The sequence below is a fragment of the Nannobrachium achirus genome (genome assembly GCF_963921795.1).
Source record: "Nannobrachium achirus genome assembly, chromosome: 6".
Taxonomy (NCBI): Eukaryota; Metazoa; Chordata; class Actinopteri; order Myctophiformes; family Myctophidae; genus Nannobrachium; species Nannobrachium achirus.
In genome coordinates this window covers 53,052,546-53,072,433 of record NC_137815.1, presented here as the reverse complement: position 1 = coordinate 53,072,433, position 19,888 = coordinate 53,052,546, and the positions used below count along the sequence as shown (strand labels likewise).

At 40.4% G+C, this 19,888-nt stretch overlaps 1 protein-coding gene across 2 annotated transcripts; it reads right to left on the bottom strand.

Moving 5' to 3' along the window:
- Positions 1-9,216: 9,216 nt before the first annotated feature.
- Positions 9,217-19,161, bottom strand: agtrap (angiotensin II receptor-associated protein). Of its 2 annotated transcripts, XM_080727469.1 has the most exons (6): positions 19,097-19,161; positions 17,665-17,699; positions 16,186-16,294; positions 15,262-15,466; positions 10,524-10,556; positions 9,217-9,919 (listed from the first exon to the last, which is right to left on the bottom strand). In XM_080727469.1, exons 1-6 carry the CDS (start codon positions 19,127-19,129, stop codon positions 9,786-9,788), a joined length of 549 nt encoding a protein of 182 aa, XP_080583595.1. In that variant the 5' UTR covers positions 19,130-19,161; the 3' UTR covers positions 9,217-9,785. The 2 variants fall into 2 exon arrangements, with proteins under 2 accessions (XP_080583595.1, XP_080583596.1); XM_080727470.1 differs by lacking the exon at positions 10,524-10,556.
- Positions 19,162-19,888: the final 727 nt, after the last annotated feature.

The window sequence follows — 19,888 nt, the reverse complement described above, 5'->3', positions numbered from 1 at the left end:
CTTCCTCTACCAGGAGCAAGTCAAGAATAAAAGTATCCACTGAAAGGGTATATGCTGCGGGTCACTGAGACAACTTTCACAGGTAAATGCAGCTCAGGATAATGACATTGTGGGGTTGTGTTTTGTTTTGTTTTCTTCTGTGAGTCAGCGTGAGGTTTAACCACGTAAACCCTCTATTCTTAGTGAAATGCACATTAGTTACAACTGAGCTTTTTTCACTCTACACCAAATATTTTCGTCAAAGGTTTATTAACAAAAATCTCATCCACAAAACTCTTGCCTAAGTTATAATTTGTTGTATATGCATACAAAAAAAAAGATAATATTTCCTTCCGGTGACTCTGTCGAACGATGTACTATACTTTGCTTCGGAAGCTCTGAAAATGTGTCAAAATTGTAATTTAATTTCCTAATTTCCCCACTTCCATTCGACCTGTGCAAATGAGTCCTACTGGAAAAACCAAATTAGTCAAAGTCTATAACTGGCTTGCTGCTTTCTAAAAAAAAAATCTACATTTTATATTTTAAGATACATTTTTGTGATCCACTTTCTGTTCTGAACAGACTCTGTAACATTTGAAGATTGTAGAAAATATAGTATGGCTTGAGAGACTACTGTAAATTAGGTCCACTCTACCTCAAACTGGGGTACCATAGGCTACTTGGTACAGAAAGGGGTTCAGGTGATGTCTCATCAGGCTGCTCCCCCAACCCTGCCCCCACTTTCTGTGCTTAATAGCTGTGGTGAGTGGGAATAGAATGTACTGTACTGTATCATTTATAATAAGTATAACTTCTTTGTGCCTTGGTTGCTCAACCAGCTAATGTGCTGGCCATCTAATCGTAAAAGCTTGTGTTTCACTGCCACCTCAGAACATATTACATTACAACCATGTATTACATGATGTTCCCATCTGCCCTGAGTTTCTCTTTGCCATTGTGTCTGAATATAAAACACTCTTCTCATCAAAAGATAATCCAGCACTGTTGGAGTTCTCCTCATAAGCTCTCTTCTCAGCAGGAGGTGAGTCTCTTTGTATACGAGTCTCTGTTCAGTGTTCACAGACAACTTTTTGCAAACTGAGATATAGTATCTACTATTTAAAAATAAACACCAACTTTTACTAAATAATTTCTGGAATATCAATAAATAATAAGTGGTGCAGCATATAGGGAGAGTATAGGTCATTTAAGTTCATGCTAATTGTCAGAATGACGAAGACTTTCAGGCAGTGCCTATATATTTTAGAAATACTGAATGATGAACTTGGGGCAATGATTATTTCCCCTAACAGATATAAAGAAAGTCTTGTAAAACGGATAGAATGTCAATACTCTGCTGTGCAGCAAACCTAAAATGAATTACACCAAAGATAAAAGTGTCATCAAATGACATATGGACCCTATTTTCGTCCATGCTCTACCCCTTATTCCTAAAAAATTTCGCCTTTTTTTACTATTATAACTAGTGGTGTCCAACGATTAAATATTTTAATCGCGATTAATCGCATGATTTATGTAGTTAATCGCGCGATTAATCGCAAATAAGTCATCAGCTTTTATCAGGTCACAATGTAACTTAGAGGGATATCTTTCAAGTCTTTAGTGGCCCTATTAACTTTGGAGTGGAAATATTTGCTGGATTTATGCGAAAGTATGTTAATCTTTTATTCTAAATCAATTAAAAACCTGAATAAATCATAATGGTATTGCATTTAACAGACTGCAGCTGATGGGTATAAGGATCTGCTAAATGATTACTGTTGTGTCCACCTTTATGCTTTAATTATACATTGTATTTCTTGTTACATCAACAGGGATGGACCTTGTAGCCAATATAGCCGATATTGTAGCCAATGTTTGTAAATATGCGATTAATTGCGATTAAAATAATTAATCGCGATTAACATAATGGTGAGTTAATTGCGATTAATTTAGTTAACTCGGACAGCACTAATTATAACTAAATAGTTCAAATAGCTGATCTACAAGCTCACAACATGTTGATGTAGATCGTCCATTAGAAGTATTTTAAAATGTTTTTCAAAATAGTAAAAAGAGGCAAATAAGTTTAGGGATAAAGGGTAAGGCAATGGCATGGACGAAAATATTGATCATAATCTCTAATCTCATCGAAGGAGTTCCCCCCCAAACATTCTCTCTTTTAATCATGAAAACAGTAACAAAAAATGAAGCTGCTTAAACGTTCTGTCTTGGGCTTATCCCAACCTGTGGAGGAGAACCACGCGTGGTGCCTAGATATTGAAAATCCTATAATCAAATTGAAATCACTGTAATAAGATTTTAGTGATATTTTCAAATGAAAAACTGCTTCATGTCACTTTGTGGCTCTTCAAGTCTACATAAAAATCACAGTAACAAGGCTAAAACCCAACGGCTGTACTTCTGTGTATGGGCAAAGAAGTGCACAATTGTGGGCAATTTGTTAGAGTGACAGTCAACGGTAGGATAGTGTCTCGCACAGTTAAATGGTTTATCACACATTTTATGGCTCTATTCTTCCTGACATTTACTGTGAGAGTCATAAAAACATTTGGATGCATATAATGCTGTTCCATGAGCAGCTTTCTCCAGATGACAGGATCCTATTACATGTTTTACATTTTCTAAATGGTGTCTGCATTTTTATAGCGCCTTTCAAAGTGCTTTACACATCAAGTATCAACAATGAAGAATCATTAGGGTGTATGTCTGTCTCACTCAGTGAGCAGTGAAATGTTGGTGTGGTATGTCTGCAAGGCTGTGCAAGCAACAGCAACAAACAAGATAATAATATACATAAACTGGATTTGAATGCAGTAAAAAATAACCAAGATAATAACAAAGATCAAAAACATAGAAATAGGGGGCATGGTGGTGCAGTCGGTAGCGCTGTCGCCTCACAGCTAGAAGGTCGTGGGTTTTATTCATGCCGGGGGACGCTGTGGGCGCTGGGGGCATGTTCTCTCCTCCGCGTCATCAGCGCCCACACCCTAGGTGGGGTTGGCGAAAGGGCCTTTCTGTGTGGAGTTTGCATGTTCTCCTCGTGTCTCCTAGGGTAGGTATACTCACAAAAACATGCAGTAATACCATGGTCTCTATAATGCCTCCCCCTGGCCAGCCGGGGTGCCTGATGGAGGGGATAGGAACTGTTTGGAATAACGTGTTCCTTCCACGCACTACGTCCAACCGGGGAAGCTCCCCCCTGTCAGGTGATAAGAAACTGCCTGCAACACTCCTCATGCATTGAAGGAAGCATGAGCTCAGTTCGGGGTTCTCCCCCCAAAAATCATGAGATAAATATTTTGAAAACACACACACACACACACACACACACACACACACACACACACACACACACACAGTACACATCGGGAGCAGGGGTTCAGCATTTTGCTGAAGGTCACTTTGAAAGAAAGCCAGGAGCTGCCTGGGAAGGCTGGGATCAAACTGGGAACCCCAACTACTGGGTCCCAAAAGGCATCTCAACGTCCTGATCCACATACAGTTTCTGAATCAGACGTCTGTCTAATGGTCAACTTGAATAGTAAGGAATTAGCTTTTAAAACTAATATAATTTATTTAAATTGCAGAGTTGAGTTGGTGCTCTTTTCCTTTTGTGTGACATACTGTAATACGATAAAAGGTGAGCATTAATACACGCTGTGAGCATAATTAAGCTGTCTGTCAACCTCTTATGTGCCTATATGTGAGGTTGAAACCATGTAATAGGTGATTATTATCACCTATTAACTAAGGCTGATTAAATTCCAATCCTCGCGCTCCATCTACGTCAGTTGTCATAGGTGTGCAGACATTTCTGCTGATGTACCTGTCAGATACAGTATGTCTACTATTATGAATCTTATTATAGTCACCATGTTTCAAGGCAAGATGAATAGAGGAAATGATTTACCCAACGGCAAATTGTGTGCAATTCTTCTTTCAGTCCATCTGTCTCTTGCTGTTTCCACCTCCATTATACACTATAATGTCTTCTCGTCCCTGAACTACTGTATGTGTGTGCTGTTACTGTGTACAAAACTGTATGTTGCTGCAGTGCACCCATGCCTCCAACAAAGACTCTTGTACTGTATATGTTGTGTATAGGACAATAATGTTATTGTGATTCCAACTAACAAGCAGTGTGAAGAGGGTTGACTTGATGGAAAGGTGGGCAAGTAGTAAAGTACTGTATATTAAACTTACAGCATGTGCAGATAAGCCTTACATTATTTCCCTGGAGCACCTTGACCATAGTTGCAGAGAAAGCACAGAGCTTCATTACAAAAATGGTTCATAAGTTAATATAGATGTGCAATAACAAACTCCTCTAGAATAAACCTTCTGTCAATGCGATTTCATAAATATTAGCTCAAAATGCTGCAAATAACACATCTCATAATATTCAAAGTCTATAGACCTTAAGTCCAGGAATTCGCTCTCAGCAAACCCCGGTCCCTCCAGCCTCAGGGGGGATTGTCGCTAATGCAATAAGAGAGCAGACAAATTGAGTTCTTTTTATTGCATGGAACAACAAAGGCAGCGAGCATGTCCTTGACTCAGAGGAATCACAGGTGTGTGCGCCTGAGGATGTGTCAACCCAGCATGCGTTGCAGGACTCAGGAGAGGTAGCCCAGTAGCTCCTTATTAATCAACAGCTCGTTGGGCTGCCAGATCCACCCACCCCCACCCCGCCCCCGCCATCTTCCTCCTTTTCTCCTCAAATCCCTCCTCCTACCCCTCCTCCATGACGCCACACACTCCCATTCTCGTTAGGAGCTCGCCAGGAATGAATCATTAACAGATTGCTTACTTGTTAATTAAGACCACTCCCAGATGCTCTGCACAGGGGAGAGAGAAATAAATAAAGTGGGGTGGGGGTTCAAACAGAACTGGAGGAAAGACAAGTACAGTGAGGAAGACAATCATTGTAGTGCCATGTAATGATAGTGTGTGTGTGTGTGTGTGTGTGTGTGTGTGTGTGTGTGTGTGTGTGTGTGTGTGTGTGTGTGTGTGTGTGTGTGTGTGTGTGTGTGTGTGTGGGGTGTGTGTGTGTGTTTGTCTGTCTGTCTGTCTGTCTGTCTGTCTGTCTGTCTGTCTGTCTGTCTGTCTGTGAGTATAGCCTATACTGTATGTGTGTACATTATTACTGCAGTAATAGAATTTCCATTCTTGCCCTTCCTGAGAGACCCACAAGGCATTATAAACAAACGGATGACAAGGCTCTTAGGCTGCCTCTTGCTGTTCCATGTGCAGTTGAGGACAATGGGCCATTCAACCCTGCCACTGATTGAACTGCCTCACTATTACAACAGCTACAAGCCAGAGAAAAAAACATTTATCACATTGACATAATTTAGGCACCGCTTTGATCATTTCCTTATATTTCTTTTCAAGCCACACCTGTTTTCACCTGGGGTATGTGTGAAATATGAAAATCAGGTATTTAGAATTCCAGGTGGCAAACAGTACTATCGCCCTAATTATACTGGTTGATACTTGTTATGCAAGAGACGTCACACAGAGAATGCAGTTCAATGCACCAGTTCACGTTAATGAACTCGACTTTACCAGGTCCATCCATATTATCAGTTCAACTGATGTAGAATAGGGTTACATTTTTGACACACAAAACCACACGCCCAAAGCGTAAAACACCTCATGTATCCTGCAAACTGAAGCACTGAATTCAAAACTACATAAATGTCACAAAACACACACACACACACACACACACACACACAAACCTTTGCACCAAATCGTGCACACTTCATTCATATCGCCAACCAACTATATCCTATCCAAAGACCTTTCATATTCAATCAAAATAACTTTCATCTTCACTGTGCTTTGTCATAATAGCCTCCTTCTGACTCTATGTAGAGAATTCTGCAGAATCTAAAAGACATTTTTCACATACTGGTCAAACAAATCCTTTTTCTCCGCAACAAATCAGTGCAACATACTGTAACACACTGTTTTAAAATAATTACATTTTCTGGGGCGCAGATACATAGCTGAGTGGTTACGGTGTGTACCACATAGGCTTTGATGCCTGACAGCTACTGTAGTCCTGGGATGGATGCTTCCATGGTCTGATGGACCATTATGCTACTGCATGATGGACCATTATGCTACTGCATGTCACTCCCTGAAAAATGCTTTCTATCGCATACTGTAAACAGAAAAGAAAACTTTGAGAGAAAATGTATAGTTTCATGCAAAAGAAACAAAACAAATACAAATACTGAGGCTGCATCTCACCACCAAGCTGGGTCTGGGCACAGCACTTAAACAATATCACAGGCAATACAGGCTTCCTTATAGCTAGACACTGAGGGCAGAATCGCCTTGAGTGTCGTATGTACTGGGACAGAACCCACATCAATGTCATTATGCCTCTTCCATTGTCTGCAGAAGAGGCATGCACACATGTAGTACTGTAGGACAGACACACAACTTCCACCACCATGCCAAAAGGATCTTTTTTATTAGGTAAAGAAATTAGAGTATAGGGTGGGTGGAAGGAACAGTATATCTGTATCTACAGTATGTCTTGTCTGTAATCTTTTGATATTAAAACACACTACTGAAAACGAAGCAGTCCCTTATGATGTGGCTTTCAAGCTGTGCCTATTTGTATTATTTGCCCAAATCAAGTAGTTTTGATGCTTCCTGTGCATTAGGACTACATGTCCAGATGACAGGGGCAACAGTAAATCAGCTCAACATTGGGTTTGTTCTCTGTCCGTCTCTCATTGTTAACCCATGGTTAATAACATGATCAACTAACATTGCCTGCATTTAATCCGAAGGTTGTTCTCCCCCTCTAGATAAATTCCTACTTCTCTTCTTTCTATTCTCCCCTTTCTCTCCTCCCACTATGTTGACTTCGAAAGAACTCAAAAGTACTCTCACTGCTTACATCCTGATTGATGATGAAGCATTTTGTAATAATGGCAAACAAGTGGCTTTATGTCAGATTTCTGTAGGCTATATAGAGAACCGTGTGCAGTGTGCAGCATGAAATGGCATTTGTATAGCAAATTGGGTTTAAAGCAGAATATGTTTAGTTTTGGCAACATGAGCTGAGGTTTTGTTCTCCGAACGTCAGTTTCAATAATTGTGTCATTTTAGTGTATTAGCAATTGAAACACGTGCAAGGCAAACGCATCCAAGCCCACTGGCTGAACTGATTTTTCTTGAGGTTCTGGAGACTGGATGTGTACTGCGTGACACCCTGGGAATATGCATAACAAATTTGTAAGAGGGAGAGCAGCGAAGCTGGGAAGATAAGTGTCTTGTCCAGTTGGATAAATCATAGCAGCATGAGACAGATTAATTCATCCCACAGAGTGGAGCAGTTGCCAGGGTAATAGACGAGGAAGACATTAGAAAACTTTGCATGTGGCGTGTCTGAGAGCTTCAATGATGAGATTGAGCATTCACATATAAAATACTGGATGTCACCGACCGTTTAACGGTTCAACGGTTGCATGGGGTTAAACTTTAACCACATGCAACCCAGTGTCATGGGGAGTGTTCAATATGCAAACATTCTGCAAAAAACAGCAGATCTACAGTTTGTAGATTGTCATTTTCGGCAAAGCTATTTGAAGGTAACAAGGAGGGGGCCTAGCATAGACCCTGAAAGACTCCGGTCAATTAGGGTTTAAGTGATTAAATGTGGCCCCGGGTCAAACATGCAGTGATTGCAGTCATGTACATTTGACTCAAACCATAATTTGTGAAATAGTTCTCTTTTATTAAAAAGGAAACAGATTGCCAAGTAACATTTTTGAACCAATCTTTTCTGTAACAAACATTCTAACTGCAAATAACATGTTCAGTCATGAGATGAAAGTCCTTCATGTGATATAAACTAACTTACTATGTGAAATGTCATTAGGTATGGCCAATAAAACACTTTACTCCCCCTTTTGCACTTCAGAAAAATAAGACTTAATAACAAATTAGATAGAAATGTGTTTGCAATGCCATACACTACAATACATGTACCAGTGAGAGTATGCAGCTGAGAAAGGGAATACGTTCTTTCCTAAGGCCTATGGCGAGTATCATGACAATACAAAACAATTTCTACAAAAGCATGACACGCACACTTTAACCACAAGTCAAAACTCTGTGTCAGAAAGAGTGAACTCCAGTGTTAGTTTCATAGCAACTGATGTAGTCACTATTAACTATAAACAGTAGTGTGTTATGTGGTGAACTGTGTTCATCCTTCCATAACATAAAGCTAGACAAAAAAAACCTCAGTAATGTTTTATATAGAAGACTCCTATTCGTTCTCAGTTGTAAATGAACTCACTAGGCCATTCCCAACACAATCATCTTCAGTCAAATCTTACAAACTACTGCCAGACCATTCTTTACTATGTTCTGGTGGATGAAAATGGAGCATGAACAAAGTTCATGTCTTTGGCAGAGCATCATTGTAATGCCGCCATTATGCAATAAACTGTGAGACTTCAGAAATGGCACATTTTACACACACTTTAGTACATTAAAACCATTCAACATTCAATCTCTCTGTGACAAAAGCAACACTTTTGTCAAAAAATGTCCAACATTACAGGAACGTATTGTGACAAACACAGCAAAACATGTCACTATGGCATTCTTACAACTTAAGTAGTGCAATTCACCGATGGGCAGAGAAGCAGATAGTAAACTTATAGCACTTTAAACTAAAGGCATCTTAGATGGCACATTAACTATAAATGTACTAACAGGTTTAATGTTCAGAATTCCAGAGCTCCCCATAAAAAAAAGCAGTACAACTACAACCAAAATGAAAGCAGTTATATTTCCATATTGCCCTTGGGGCAAATACTGTAAAATTGTATTATTTTGGGGAGATATTTGCCTCTTCGGGCTTCGGGTCTTATTTTTTTTTATTATTGATCATGTGTCCATTTCATTCATTCATACCGTCACCTTTTATATCGATATAGGATTGTACAGTTTTGATAACTTTAATTTACAATATAAACTATAAAGATATGTTGGAGTATAAAGTAATCTAGAGTTAGGATTGGGTATTGAGGAAATATGTTTGGCACACACTGGCCATTTCTGTGGGGGCTGCCCATTATTCTAAATCTGTCTGTTTTAACTGCATTTTGCAAGCATTTTGTAACATTTTTGCATCTGCTAAATGCAATTGTAATGCAAGTTGTAAATAATGTAATGCTACTATGTCAAATTATAGTACAAATGTGAAATCTGGGAAAATTAAAACTATCTATAGTCCTACAGAAGATATATCACTTGTACTTATAGTGCTAGCTGTAACAGTACCTTTAATCATTAGAGAAGTACATAACTATTACCCCTCTTTTTTTATCTACATCATCTTATAAATGTCTATGGTTATGGTCAAACCACAAGGCATTCATTTTAAATTATACAGTGTATTTGACCATTGACCTGAGCTTCAAGCATTATCGTGCTACACAGTGACGACCGGTTTGGTGCTAATCAGGATACATGTGCATTACTTACACCCAGCAAACACAAAGAGGAAAGGACATGTCTCCGAGTCTTTATAAGTGCCACATTGTGTACACAATGAAATTGAATGAAATCCATTCAGCAACAAAACGAAAAAAAGTTAAAGTAATAAATTATCCAGAGAATTCTGTCACAGCAACATGCTTTAGGTCCAAAACCGGGATAAATAAAAAAGGGAGAAAAACAGGAATGGTGTGAAATCAAAGATGACAGTTAAACCCATAACATTCCATAGAAACATTGTCTTAGTATGTACGAGTTGCAGTATTGCTTTCCTGGGCCTGGTCAAAGGGGTTGGATGCGCTGGTGGAAGACTGGTCCTGCTGGTCATTGTCAATGGATTGGTAGGCCTCTCTGTTCCGTGTTACAGTAGGGAAACCTGCAGAGAAGCCAAAAGAACACAACACTTGTAATGGGAATGCATTATGCATAACCATATCAATTTGAGCACTAGTGATTCCTGATATCCATCCTGAAATTTTTTCAGAAGTGAAAAACACAAAAAGCTCATATTGGAAGTCATTTTGTTTGGGGGCTCCCCTAACAAACACACAAATAGATCTGTCGTCTCATCTGTTGAGGCATATGGTACACTCCAATTAAATATGGATTTTGCAGTGTTGGAAACTAAAGTTTGCAAGCATAAACACAAGCAGCCTTGGATGATTCCTCCAGAGTCATTTCTTTAGGCGAGACTGGAAGATTCTCAGATTTCATCATTCACACAGTGATTTTTTCGGCTCACGGAAGACCTACTGCTGTCATGATCATGTGTTTTCTTTTAGGCTGCCGGCACGACACTTGATATAAATGTGCTTTGATGATGGCAATTTACTGACAAAAATCATCTGGGGGATGTTAAAGGGAGTCCTTCATGAAGTCACTTACTCCAACAAGCTATTCTAAACAGCCTCCAAATGTTAGAACACTGAGAATACTAATGACATTGCATCATGGAACTACAGAGGTTCACATTCTCTCACCTCTATCCCTCTGTGCATCCCAGGGTCTTATTACTGAATCAGAAATGCAAAATAGGTAATCAAGCATACAATTTCAATTTCATTAAGGTCAGCTTTTTAACAATACGAAACACATGTTATGCAGTTCTGAAATACCCTAAGTATCTCATGCTCCTACATGCAATGTATTACATTATGAGTGGAATTAATTTGAAAGTTCTCCCTCAATTTAAGTATAGCACAACCAGGCTACACCACAGACCTTCATGTCTATTCTTATGAGCTACATGTACATATGTGCCTTAAAATGCTTTAATTAGACCTATGCTTCTATGTTCTTCCAGTGTTTATGTACACCAATGCATGCTGTATGTTAAAATGTACAAAAAACACAGATAGGCCTACTGCATGTGTTAATGCACACCAACACACATACTGTACAGTATGTGTAATTCTGAGCTTGTTCACACTGGCAGATACAACGCTACAGTCTACCATTCATTTTCAATGACAATTGAAGCAGCGACATGAAGATACAATGCAACGCCCTCCGTTTGTAGCTGCTATACAAAATCTACGAAATTACAATTCAAGTTGAGCTGGCTTCAACTGCAGCAACAAAGCTGCAAAACCAGCAAGTGATTTTGAACTATTTCCACACCTTCTCTCTTCACACAATTCCTGGTTGTAGTGTGTGTGTGTGTGTGTGTGTGTGTGTGTGTGTGTGTGTGTGGGAGGGGGACGAACGGACGGACGGGCGACACTTACTGCTTTCATCAGCCAGTTTTGTGCCGTCGCCGACGTTGACAAGCATGTTGATCAACACTTCAATAGCGACAGACATGCTATGTGGCTTACTGGCTTTGTATCTTTGTATCTTTTGTAGCAGCCCGTGTGAGCACAGCATTAATCATGTACACCAAAAGTACAAACCTAATTGACGTATCTGGACTGGAGACATACAGTATATGTAAACTTTAGAAAAACTCATACAGTAAATATAAATATATTACAAAAAACATAATACAGACAGTGATACATGACGCACACAGACAAAGCAAATGAAAGTGACACATACAGTATGATAAGGATGACAGAGCCAGATGGACACAAAGCCAAACAGATGGATGGTGCAGCCAGGTATGTGCAGGAAATGAAGAGCAGAATAAAGCAAGAGGGGTACTCCTTAAGTCCATTACTACTTCCTGCATGAAGGTTGAAGGGGATGGGAGAGGATGACTGAAGGACAGAAATGGTGAAAAACGAGAGGCCAGGAGGAAGGGATCAGTAGCGCCGGCCAAGTATAAAGGCACTGTCAGCACTGTCCGTGGTGCAACGACTGTCCACTGAGGTCTCCAGGTCTGAAAGGCCAGGAGTCAGCCGAGGAGAGGAGAGGAGGAGTGGAGAGGGGAGAGCATGAGAGGAGAGGCAGTGACAAGATGGAGACAAAACATAAATTATCGAATCAGAATAGGGACAACATGAATCAAAATAGTAAGGACAGAGGGTGGGACATAGATATAGGCCATGGCTACACGGAGCTGGATTTTTCATATATCCCGGTTTTTCAGATATCCACATAGAAAGATATCTAGGTCCACACGGAGCTGGATATTTCATATATCCCGGTTTTTCAGATATCCACATAGAAAGATATCTAGGTCCACACGACAAAGATATCTAGGTCTAACAAGCACACACACACAGTAAAGTCTTCAGAGATATCCGGGTTCCCTGTCTACACGGATCCAGTGAATCGGATCTTTTTCAATCTCTGCACTTATTTATCCGGTTTAAAAAATATCCAGCTTCGCGGTCGAAATATCCAGCTTCATGTGGCTGCAAGCCCCAACAGCACAAAAAAATCACACTTGTGTGAACTGAGCGGTGGTGTGTGTGTGTGTGTGTGTGTGTGTGTGTGTGTGTGTGTGTGTGCAACAGCGCCCCTCCCTTAACATGTGTGGTCAGAAAAGGTTACTGCAGGGCCAGGCTACGGACACGGAGACATACATACAGACAGACAGACAAACAGACAGACAGACAGACAGACAGACCCACACACACGGCCACGTATAGGAGCGTTGTGACCACCGCTCAAAAAAGTCTAGCTTCAGAAATATCCAGCTCTGTGTAGCCATGGCCTAAGGCAGTGATACTCAAACTCAGGCCCGCGGGCCACTTCCGGCCCATGGAACAATTTTGACTGGCCCACCAATCATAAGCAATCAGTCAATCCCAAAATTAACCCAAAATAGACGGATTCTTTTGAGGTATTTTGAGATTTTTTCAACAATTCAACAACCAAAGAATTTGCCAAAAAACAGTGTCAGTGGACAAAAGATGGACAATATAAGGGGCCAATGAAAGACAGAAGTTATCAAGTATCATAAATGTTGTCATTTTATCAACTGGCACCTGGCCCCGTGCCATTTTTGTAATGTGGCCCACAGGTTCAGAAGTTTGAGTACCCCTGGATTAAGGCACATTTCTATTACAAACAGCAAGAAAGACTGTGATTGTATACTGAGAAAAACAGAAGAGGGAAAAAAAAGCTTTGGTCACTAACAATCACTATGCCAATTACTAAGGAATAGAATAATGAATAGCGTTACTGTGGTTCTATGATCACATGGAAGAAAAGCTAATTAAGTAGTAATGCGTGGCAGCCAACGTCCAATTGCGGAACTCAGAATCAATGCCTTTTATTAACAAAAAAATAAATGATAGAATAAATCTTGAAACAGTGATAGTCACATCAAAGCCAGAAGTAACACAAGGCGACGACCAATCAAAACTCAGGTTTCAGAGATGCCTGAATCAATAATTCATCCACCACACAACTGATTGCCTTGTTCTTTCTCTTCTGAGTGTGCTGCACAGCGGGTCCCACTCTAACTAAACCATGTAATCATACAAGGCAATTAAAACACACATTCAGTGAAACTCGAACTCCGGCTATATTCATCAACTCCCACATAACCAATCAAAATCAGCTTTATATACCTGTGGTGAAAATCACCGCCTTCATCAATATTCAATTATCCTCTATATAATTTTGCAAACTTCATACATCCCTGTGTTTTGTTTTCAGATGGAGAGAGCACTACATGCCTTGGGAGATTAGAGCGAAGCAGAGAAACCAGTGGCTACATACACGATAAATCAAAGAACATGTAGTGAGTAATAATATACTAATTGGCTGGTGGAAGAATCGTTCATATAATGTATTCTCTCCATTTATTAATTATCACTTATGCTACATAATTGTCATAATTCATATCATATTTTATTCTATATGTGTGGGGATTACATCTCCACACGGGCCTGGGAACACCTCGGGATCCCCAGGAGGGAGGAAGTTGCTAATGTTGCTCAGGAGAGGGATGTTTGGAGCTCTCAGCTGGAGCTGCTGCCCCCGCGACCCGACTGCGGATAAGTGGTTGAAGATGGATGGATGGATTTTCTTCTAAATGAAAACACCCAGTTTGAATTACATGCATTACAAGAATACAAGCTAATTAATAGGAAGGGATGTTTTTATATCATAAAATCAGTACACGCCTTCACCACACATATGTTTTTCCAAGCAGTACACTACTGATCATGACCAGTACAGTAAACAGCTCTCCATTTTGAATCAAATGCTCACGAGTGCTCCTCTGATTATCAAAACTGGACTAAGGCAGTGCATTATTGGTCTTGTGACTGTTGTGCTTGCCAATGGTTTGATGTGCAAGCTTGCAGTCAGTGCTATTCCATTCTTCTCTCGAAGCAAAACAACAAGGAAAGGAAGCTAGACTAGCTAGACAGACTATCTACTTTCTACAGTAGGTAGAAATAACGCATCAGGCAAAAAACACCCCAGAACTAGAGGCCTTCACGGGTCCCCACACCGAGGTGAATGCTCGTAAATGGCCCTGTTACCCGGCTCGGGTCCGGGTCGGATCCCGGGTAATTTCGGATCTGGGACCTGCCCGAAGATCTCTACCCAGAACACTGGGACAATATCTGAGGCACATGCATGCGATCATACTTCTGGTCATTTTGGTCAAAATCAGGGCTGGGTACAACTACGGAATAGGTTTTATACTGGTTGTGAAGATTAACCAGCAATACCAAATATTTGTTAAATAAAAGCTCATGTTGAAATAATGCAATGTGTCTCCATCTACAGTTGATATATTTCGAACATGTGTAAGCTACAACAATCAAGACAACAGGTGTCATTTCTTGACACCCAGCCTAGAGCCCGACTGTGTCGCTCAACAATGATGTACAGTACAAGTTATACCCTAGTCACGACCAGTGGATGGCCCCCATTTTACCACAAAGCTCCAACTTCCATAAACCATTTTCTTCAACCGTATAGAACCAAGTAGAGAGCTTGTAGATTGGTTATTTGAGTGATATGTATATGTGTCTGTCTGTCTGTCTGTCTGTCTGTCTGTCTGTCTGTCTGTCTGTCTGTCTGTCTGTCTGTCTGTCTGTCTGTCTGTCTGTCTGTCTGTCTGTCTGTCTGTCTGTCTGTCTGTCTGTCTGTGTGTGTGTGTGTGTGTGTGTGTGTGTATATATAGGGTGAAAGTGATTAAAAGCAGAAGAAAAAAAAAATATATAGGGTGAAAGTGAGTAAAAGCAGAAAAAGACAACACTTCATCAATCATGATTTGGATATTGTAATATTGGATATTACGATATCCAAAATCCCAGATGATATCTATAATATTTATATATTTACCAGTGCTCTAATTCGGTCACTTACCAAAGTTTACGTTGTACTCTCCCCCGCGCTCACGGTACATTTGGTACACAAAGAAGCAGGACATAGGCTTGAGCAGCAGACTGAGGATGGCCATTCCCGAGCTGAAACGGAACATATCCCTGCCACTCTCCACGACCACTGACGGGTAGAAATACCCAAAGTGGATGATGTCAGTCACTATCGTCACCGTCATTCCCAAGAGAAACTACAGGAGGATAATGAAGAGGAGGTATCAGTGGGGACAGTATGAAGTTAGGGTCCCGCTATCCTCTACTGTAAGTATATATTTACCACGGCGCATTACAGTAATCAGTGAAAATGAAATTAAAATGCTAATATGCTCAGATCTCCAGGACTTCCACTGCAGAACAGTGTTTCTGGTTCTCTCTAAAAGAGAAAGGTCAAATGAACTCACCAAAGTAAGGTAGGTTGTTGGATACAAAAATGGTTTAAAACAAGGTAAGGATATTCATAATATTGGAACTGTAAACCACATGTCACACTGGGTGATTCATTAGAGAGACTGCTGTGTGTTTTTTTGTCCTTGAAAGAGAAATCGACGCCCCTAGCTTTTCCAGAGGTGCTTTTCCTGGCTGCTCTTGAACTGTTGACTTCTCTGGTGAGGTGCATTTGTCTGTCTCAGGGGATATGCAACATAACACACACCTGCATACATTACACAGCATATGAAATTGCAATCCGTGGTACTAATCCTAAATATTCAGGCACCCACTCTGGTTGACAATTCGCCCTGCATTAAAAAGAAGGCAATCTCTCTAAAAGGGATACGCATACATTTGTCCTAGATTCCACAGGCAAATAGGCTAGCATGGCTATGCAGCACTGTGCCTATAGTTAGACTCCCGCGCTGTCACATGATTTTGGGATTGCAGCCTACGTCAAGAAATCAAGGCAAAGACTCACCATGAGCACAGCATCAAGGGAGTCTCTCTGAGCAATAGCCCATAAACCGACCGCTAGAACACTGAAGTTTCCCGAAGCATAAGAAGGAGGCAGCCAAGCCATGCATCCCCTAGAGTCACAATGAGACACAAATTAAAATTGTGACATTCAAAAACATGATCTTAGACACTGGTTTACAAATGGCTTGGACCATAATGTTATGACCAGTGACCACTGATTTCAGATTTTTGAGCGGTGCAAACTGCTCCTACGTTTCTCTTTGTGTGTATTAGTACAGATCTCCATACACATAAAGTAACTGACGTCACTGACAGAATGGCCCATACAAGGAGATATGCACATGTCATGTGTTTGCACCACTCACTTCGTCACTGGTGTGAACAGGCCAATGTGAGCCAATCAGGATGGAATATGAAATATCAGAGAGATACGTCTTGTCACATGACTATAGAGATACTGCTTACCGATTTGCGTGATCTTTGGATAAAGTCTGAAGGAGTCATATCAAAAAATGTGTTGTACATAAGTCGGCCTCCTGGTGGCGCTATAAAAAGCAGATTTGAAAAATGCAGGGCAAAGGTTTTTCCTTGGCTTCTAGGGAGTGCGCATTAAAAGTTTTACACTGATCGGCGGAGTTATTGGTAAAAACATGAATCGGCCTGTTATAGCGCCACCATTAGGCTGATTTGAAGTGGCATTTCTTCCTCGGCCTAGTGGGAATGTGCGGGCAAAATTTCACGGAAATCGCACTCTGTGTTCATGATTTGAGGCATTTTGTTCAAAAGAGAGCACTTGTGCAAACTGCATACCAATCGTATGGAATATGAAAAATTTGGAAAGACCTGTTTCGTTTAATGGCTATAGAGATACTGTATACTGATTTGCGGGATCTTTTTGACAAAATCTGTAGGAGTAACTGTCCAAAAATGTGTTTTGCACAAATCCGCCTCCTGGTGGCGCTATGGGGGGGGCAGAGGTTCTGCTCTGGCACCCAGGGAGTGTGGGTGCACAGTTTCACTGCCATCGTGCCAACGGTGCCGGAAATTAATTGTCCACAAACGGAAGGAGACGCATGCGGACGGACACACGGACGGACGGACAGGGGCGAAATCAGTCTCGGCCATGCCTTTCGGCCTGGCGGAGACAATAAAACCACGCATTTTCCAATAATAAAAACTAAACTAAACTAAACTACTTTGCCCACTATATAAAATAACTGAAACTAAACTGAATTTGAAGGTAAAAAGTCTAAATGAAATATAATAAAAACAAAATAAAAACGGCAAAACTATAACTATAACTTTGAGAACACTTAACACTAAATGGTTCGCAGTGACAACATAAAGGGTGAAACTGTGTGTAACTCCACTGTGTCGAGTTTGAGAGTGCACCATGAGAAGTGAAATTCCTCAGCTGTGTGAGAAAAATAAATTATAATCCTTTCAGTGCACCAAGCCAAGGAGCCAACCGTCTACTCACCATACAGTCAGTAACCAATGCACCAGGACAATGGCCTGCCATGGAGGGAAAAGAAGAACAAGTGTTATGCTAAGGAAAATATCTGGTCTTTGTGCAGAAATTGTATTTAGAAGAGAGAACACTAGTGGACACTTGAACCATGGTAAAAAAAAAAAATACTGGAGTAAAATACCTCATGGCATTATGAGTCAACTCTGTTCCAAAAATACATTATATGTGAGCAGCTACAGATCAACTTTGAATGTGCTATAGTCTGGACTGGAAACCAAAGATCATATTTGACTTTTTTGTAGTAACTGTACAGTTGTGTTGTTGGGGAAAGTTAGTTCAGCTCACATTGTTTTCCTATTGACCATTACCTGCCTTCTCCATTGTATTTACTATGTACTGTACTTCATACATGGTGGCAGTTTTGAGCCATAACATCTGAGACTTTTAGTTTGGGGATTAAAGGTAGGGTACGTGAGTGATATTTTTTGGTCAAAACTAAGTTTGTTTAGAATGTCTTTATACTTCAAAATCATATGAATAAAGAAAAAAGTTTGTTAAAAAGGTCTCTCAACATATTTTTCAACATAGGCCTATACATACATTACAGCACAATGTAATATTGATTAATTTAGTCTTATTTGAGAGTTTGTATCCATAAAGAAGGCCTGTCTTACTCTTGACCCATATGATGTGGCTTTTAGGATCCTTTTAGAAGCTCTGTATGATCATGATAGGAGCTAGGCGGAGTGCAACTGTGAAGATGGCTTTGTGCAGTGGTGTTGGCAAATAACCAATGGTGTAAAGTAACTAGGTACATTTACTTAAGTACTGTACTGTAAATTACTTCTACTCCACTACATCTCAGATCAAAATATTGTACTTTTACTCCACCACAATTATTTGAAAACTTTAGTTAGGCCTGCTAGTTATGTTGTAGATTTTTGATTATTATTACAAAACATACACTATACATTTCAACACTATATTCATTTGGCCATTTGAAAATAGCCGATCTACAAGCTTGTGAGCTTGCAGATCTGCTATTTTCAAAAGATTTGTATACATTTGAAAATGTGGAGATGGGACATTCTGCATAATGAGTTATTTTACCTTTGGTACTTTAAGTACATTTTGATACCAATACTTTAGTACTTTTACTCAAGTAGGCTACATTTAGAAGTAGCCTACTTTTTCCACCACTGCTGATTTTGTTTACTCTTAAATCCTTCAACAAACATCGATAATCAGATGATTATATTAATGTTGAACTGCTAATTGCTGATGTCATTCTTTCTGTGCAGTGTTATCTGTGTCACAGTGTCAGTGTCAACAAACGGTTCGTCCCCGTGTCGTGAGCATCTTCGCTATGCACAACTGTCAAAGTTCAGTTTGTGTAAGTCAGTCAGTAGGCTACTATTGATGGAAAGCAAACGACTCTTACCTTTAAGTTTATCGCAGGGACTTCCATTTCCATTCGGCCAACGCAGATCTCTCTCCGTCCCCTTACTTTTGAGTGTGTCAACTTGTTGAGGACCGCATCAAGAAACTTCCCATATTCCACTGAAACGTCTCCACCACACTCCTCCCTCTGATCCGTTGGCAAACACAAACCATGTGACAGCAGCCTGACTGTTTTCACGTGACCACCACCCTCCACCTCTGAGAGACCACATGAGGGTCCAGCATTGGTCATAGTGTTTATTTGTGTCTTTCATTCAGGCTGCTGTGTCACACAGCATAGTTCTAGTGTGAATGATCTGGAATGTAGAAGCATCTCTCTCTTTGAAGGTGTCATCAGCTCATGGAGAAGAGTGTATAGTGACTTAATTAGCCAATTAGGCCTATGTAGCTTGTGATGGAATCTTAATAAATGATGGGCTTTGATAGCCTACATAATTGTGATGATGTTCCATAAGTAAAGTAACTCTTCTTAGGACAAGGGTCTTCAACAGGGAGTCCAGGACCCCTAGGGGGTTCTCAGAGTTACTACAGGGGGTCCTCCAAATCTTTGTGGTGCTTTTTTTCTTTCTCCTTTTTTATTAACCACTTGAACCCCAGTGTCCAAATTCTGAGAACTTTAGCCAAAAATAGCAGATCTACAAGCTGTGAGCTTGTAGAACGGCTAACTATATGGAATCTATGAATTGTGGCCTGTGGGGGTCCCTGCATGTTTCATCTCTCTCTCTCAACTAAGGGGTCCTTGGCCTGAAAACGTTGAAGACCCCTGTTTTAG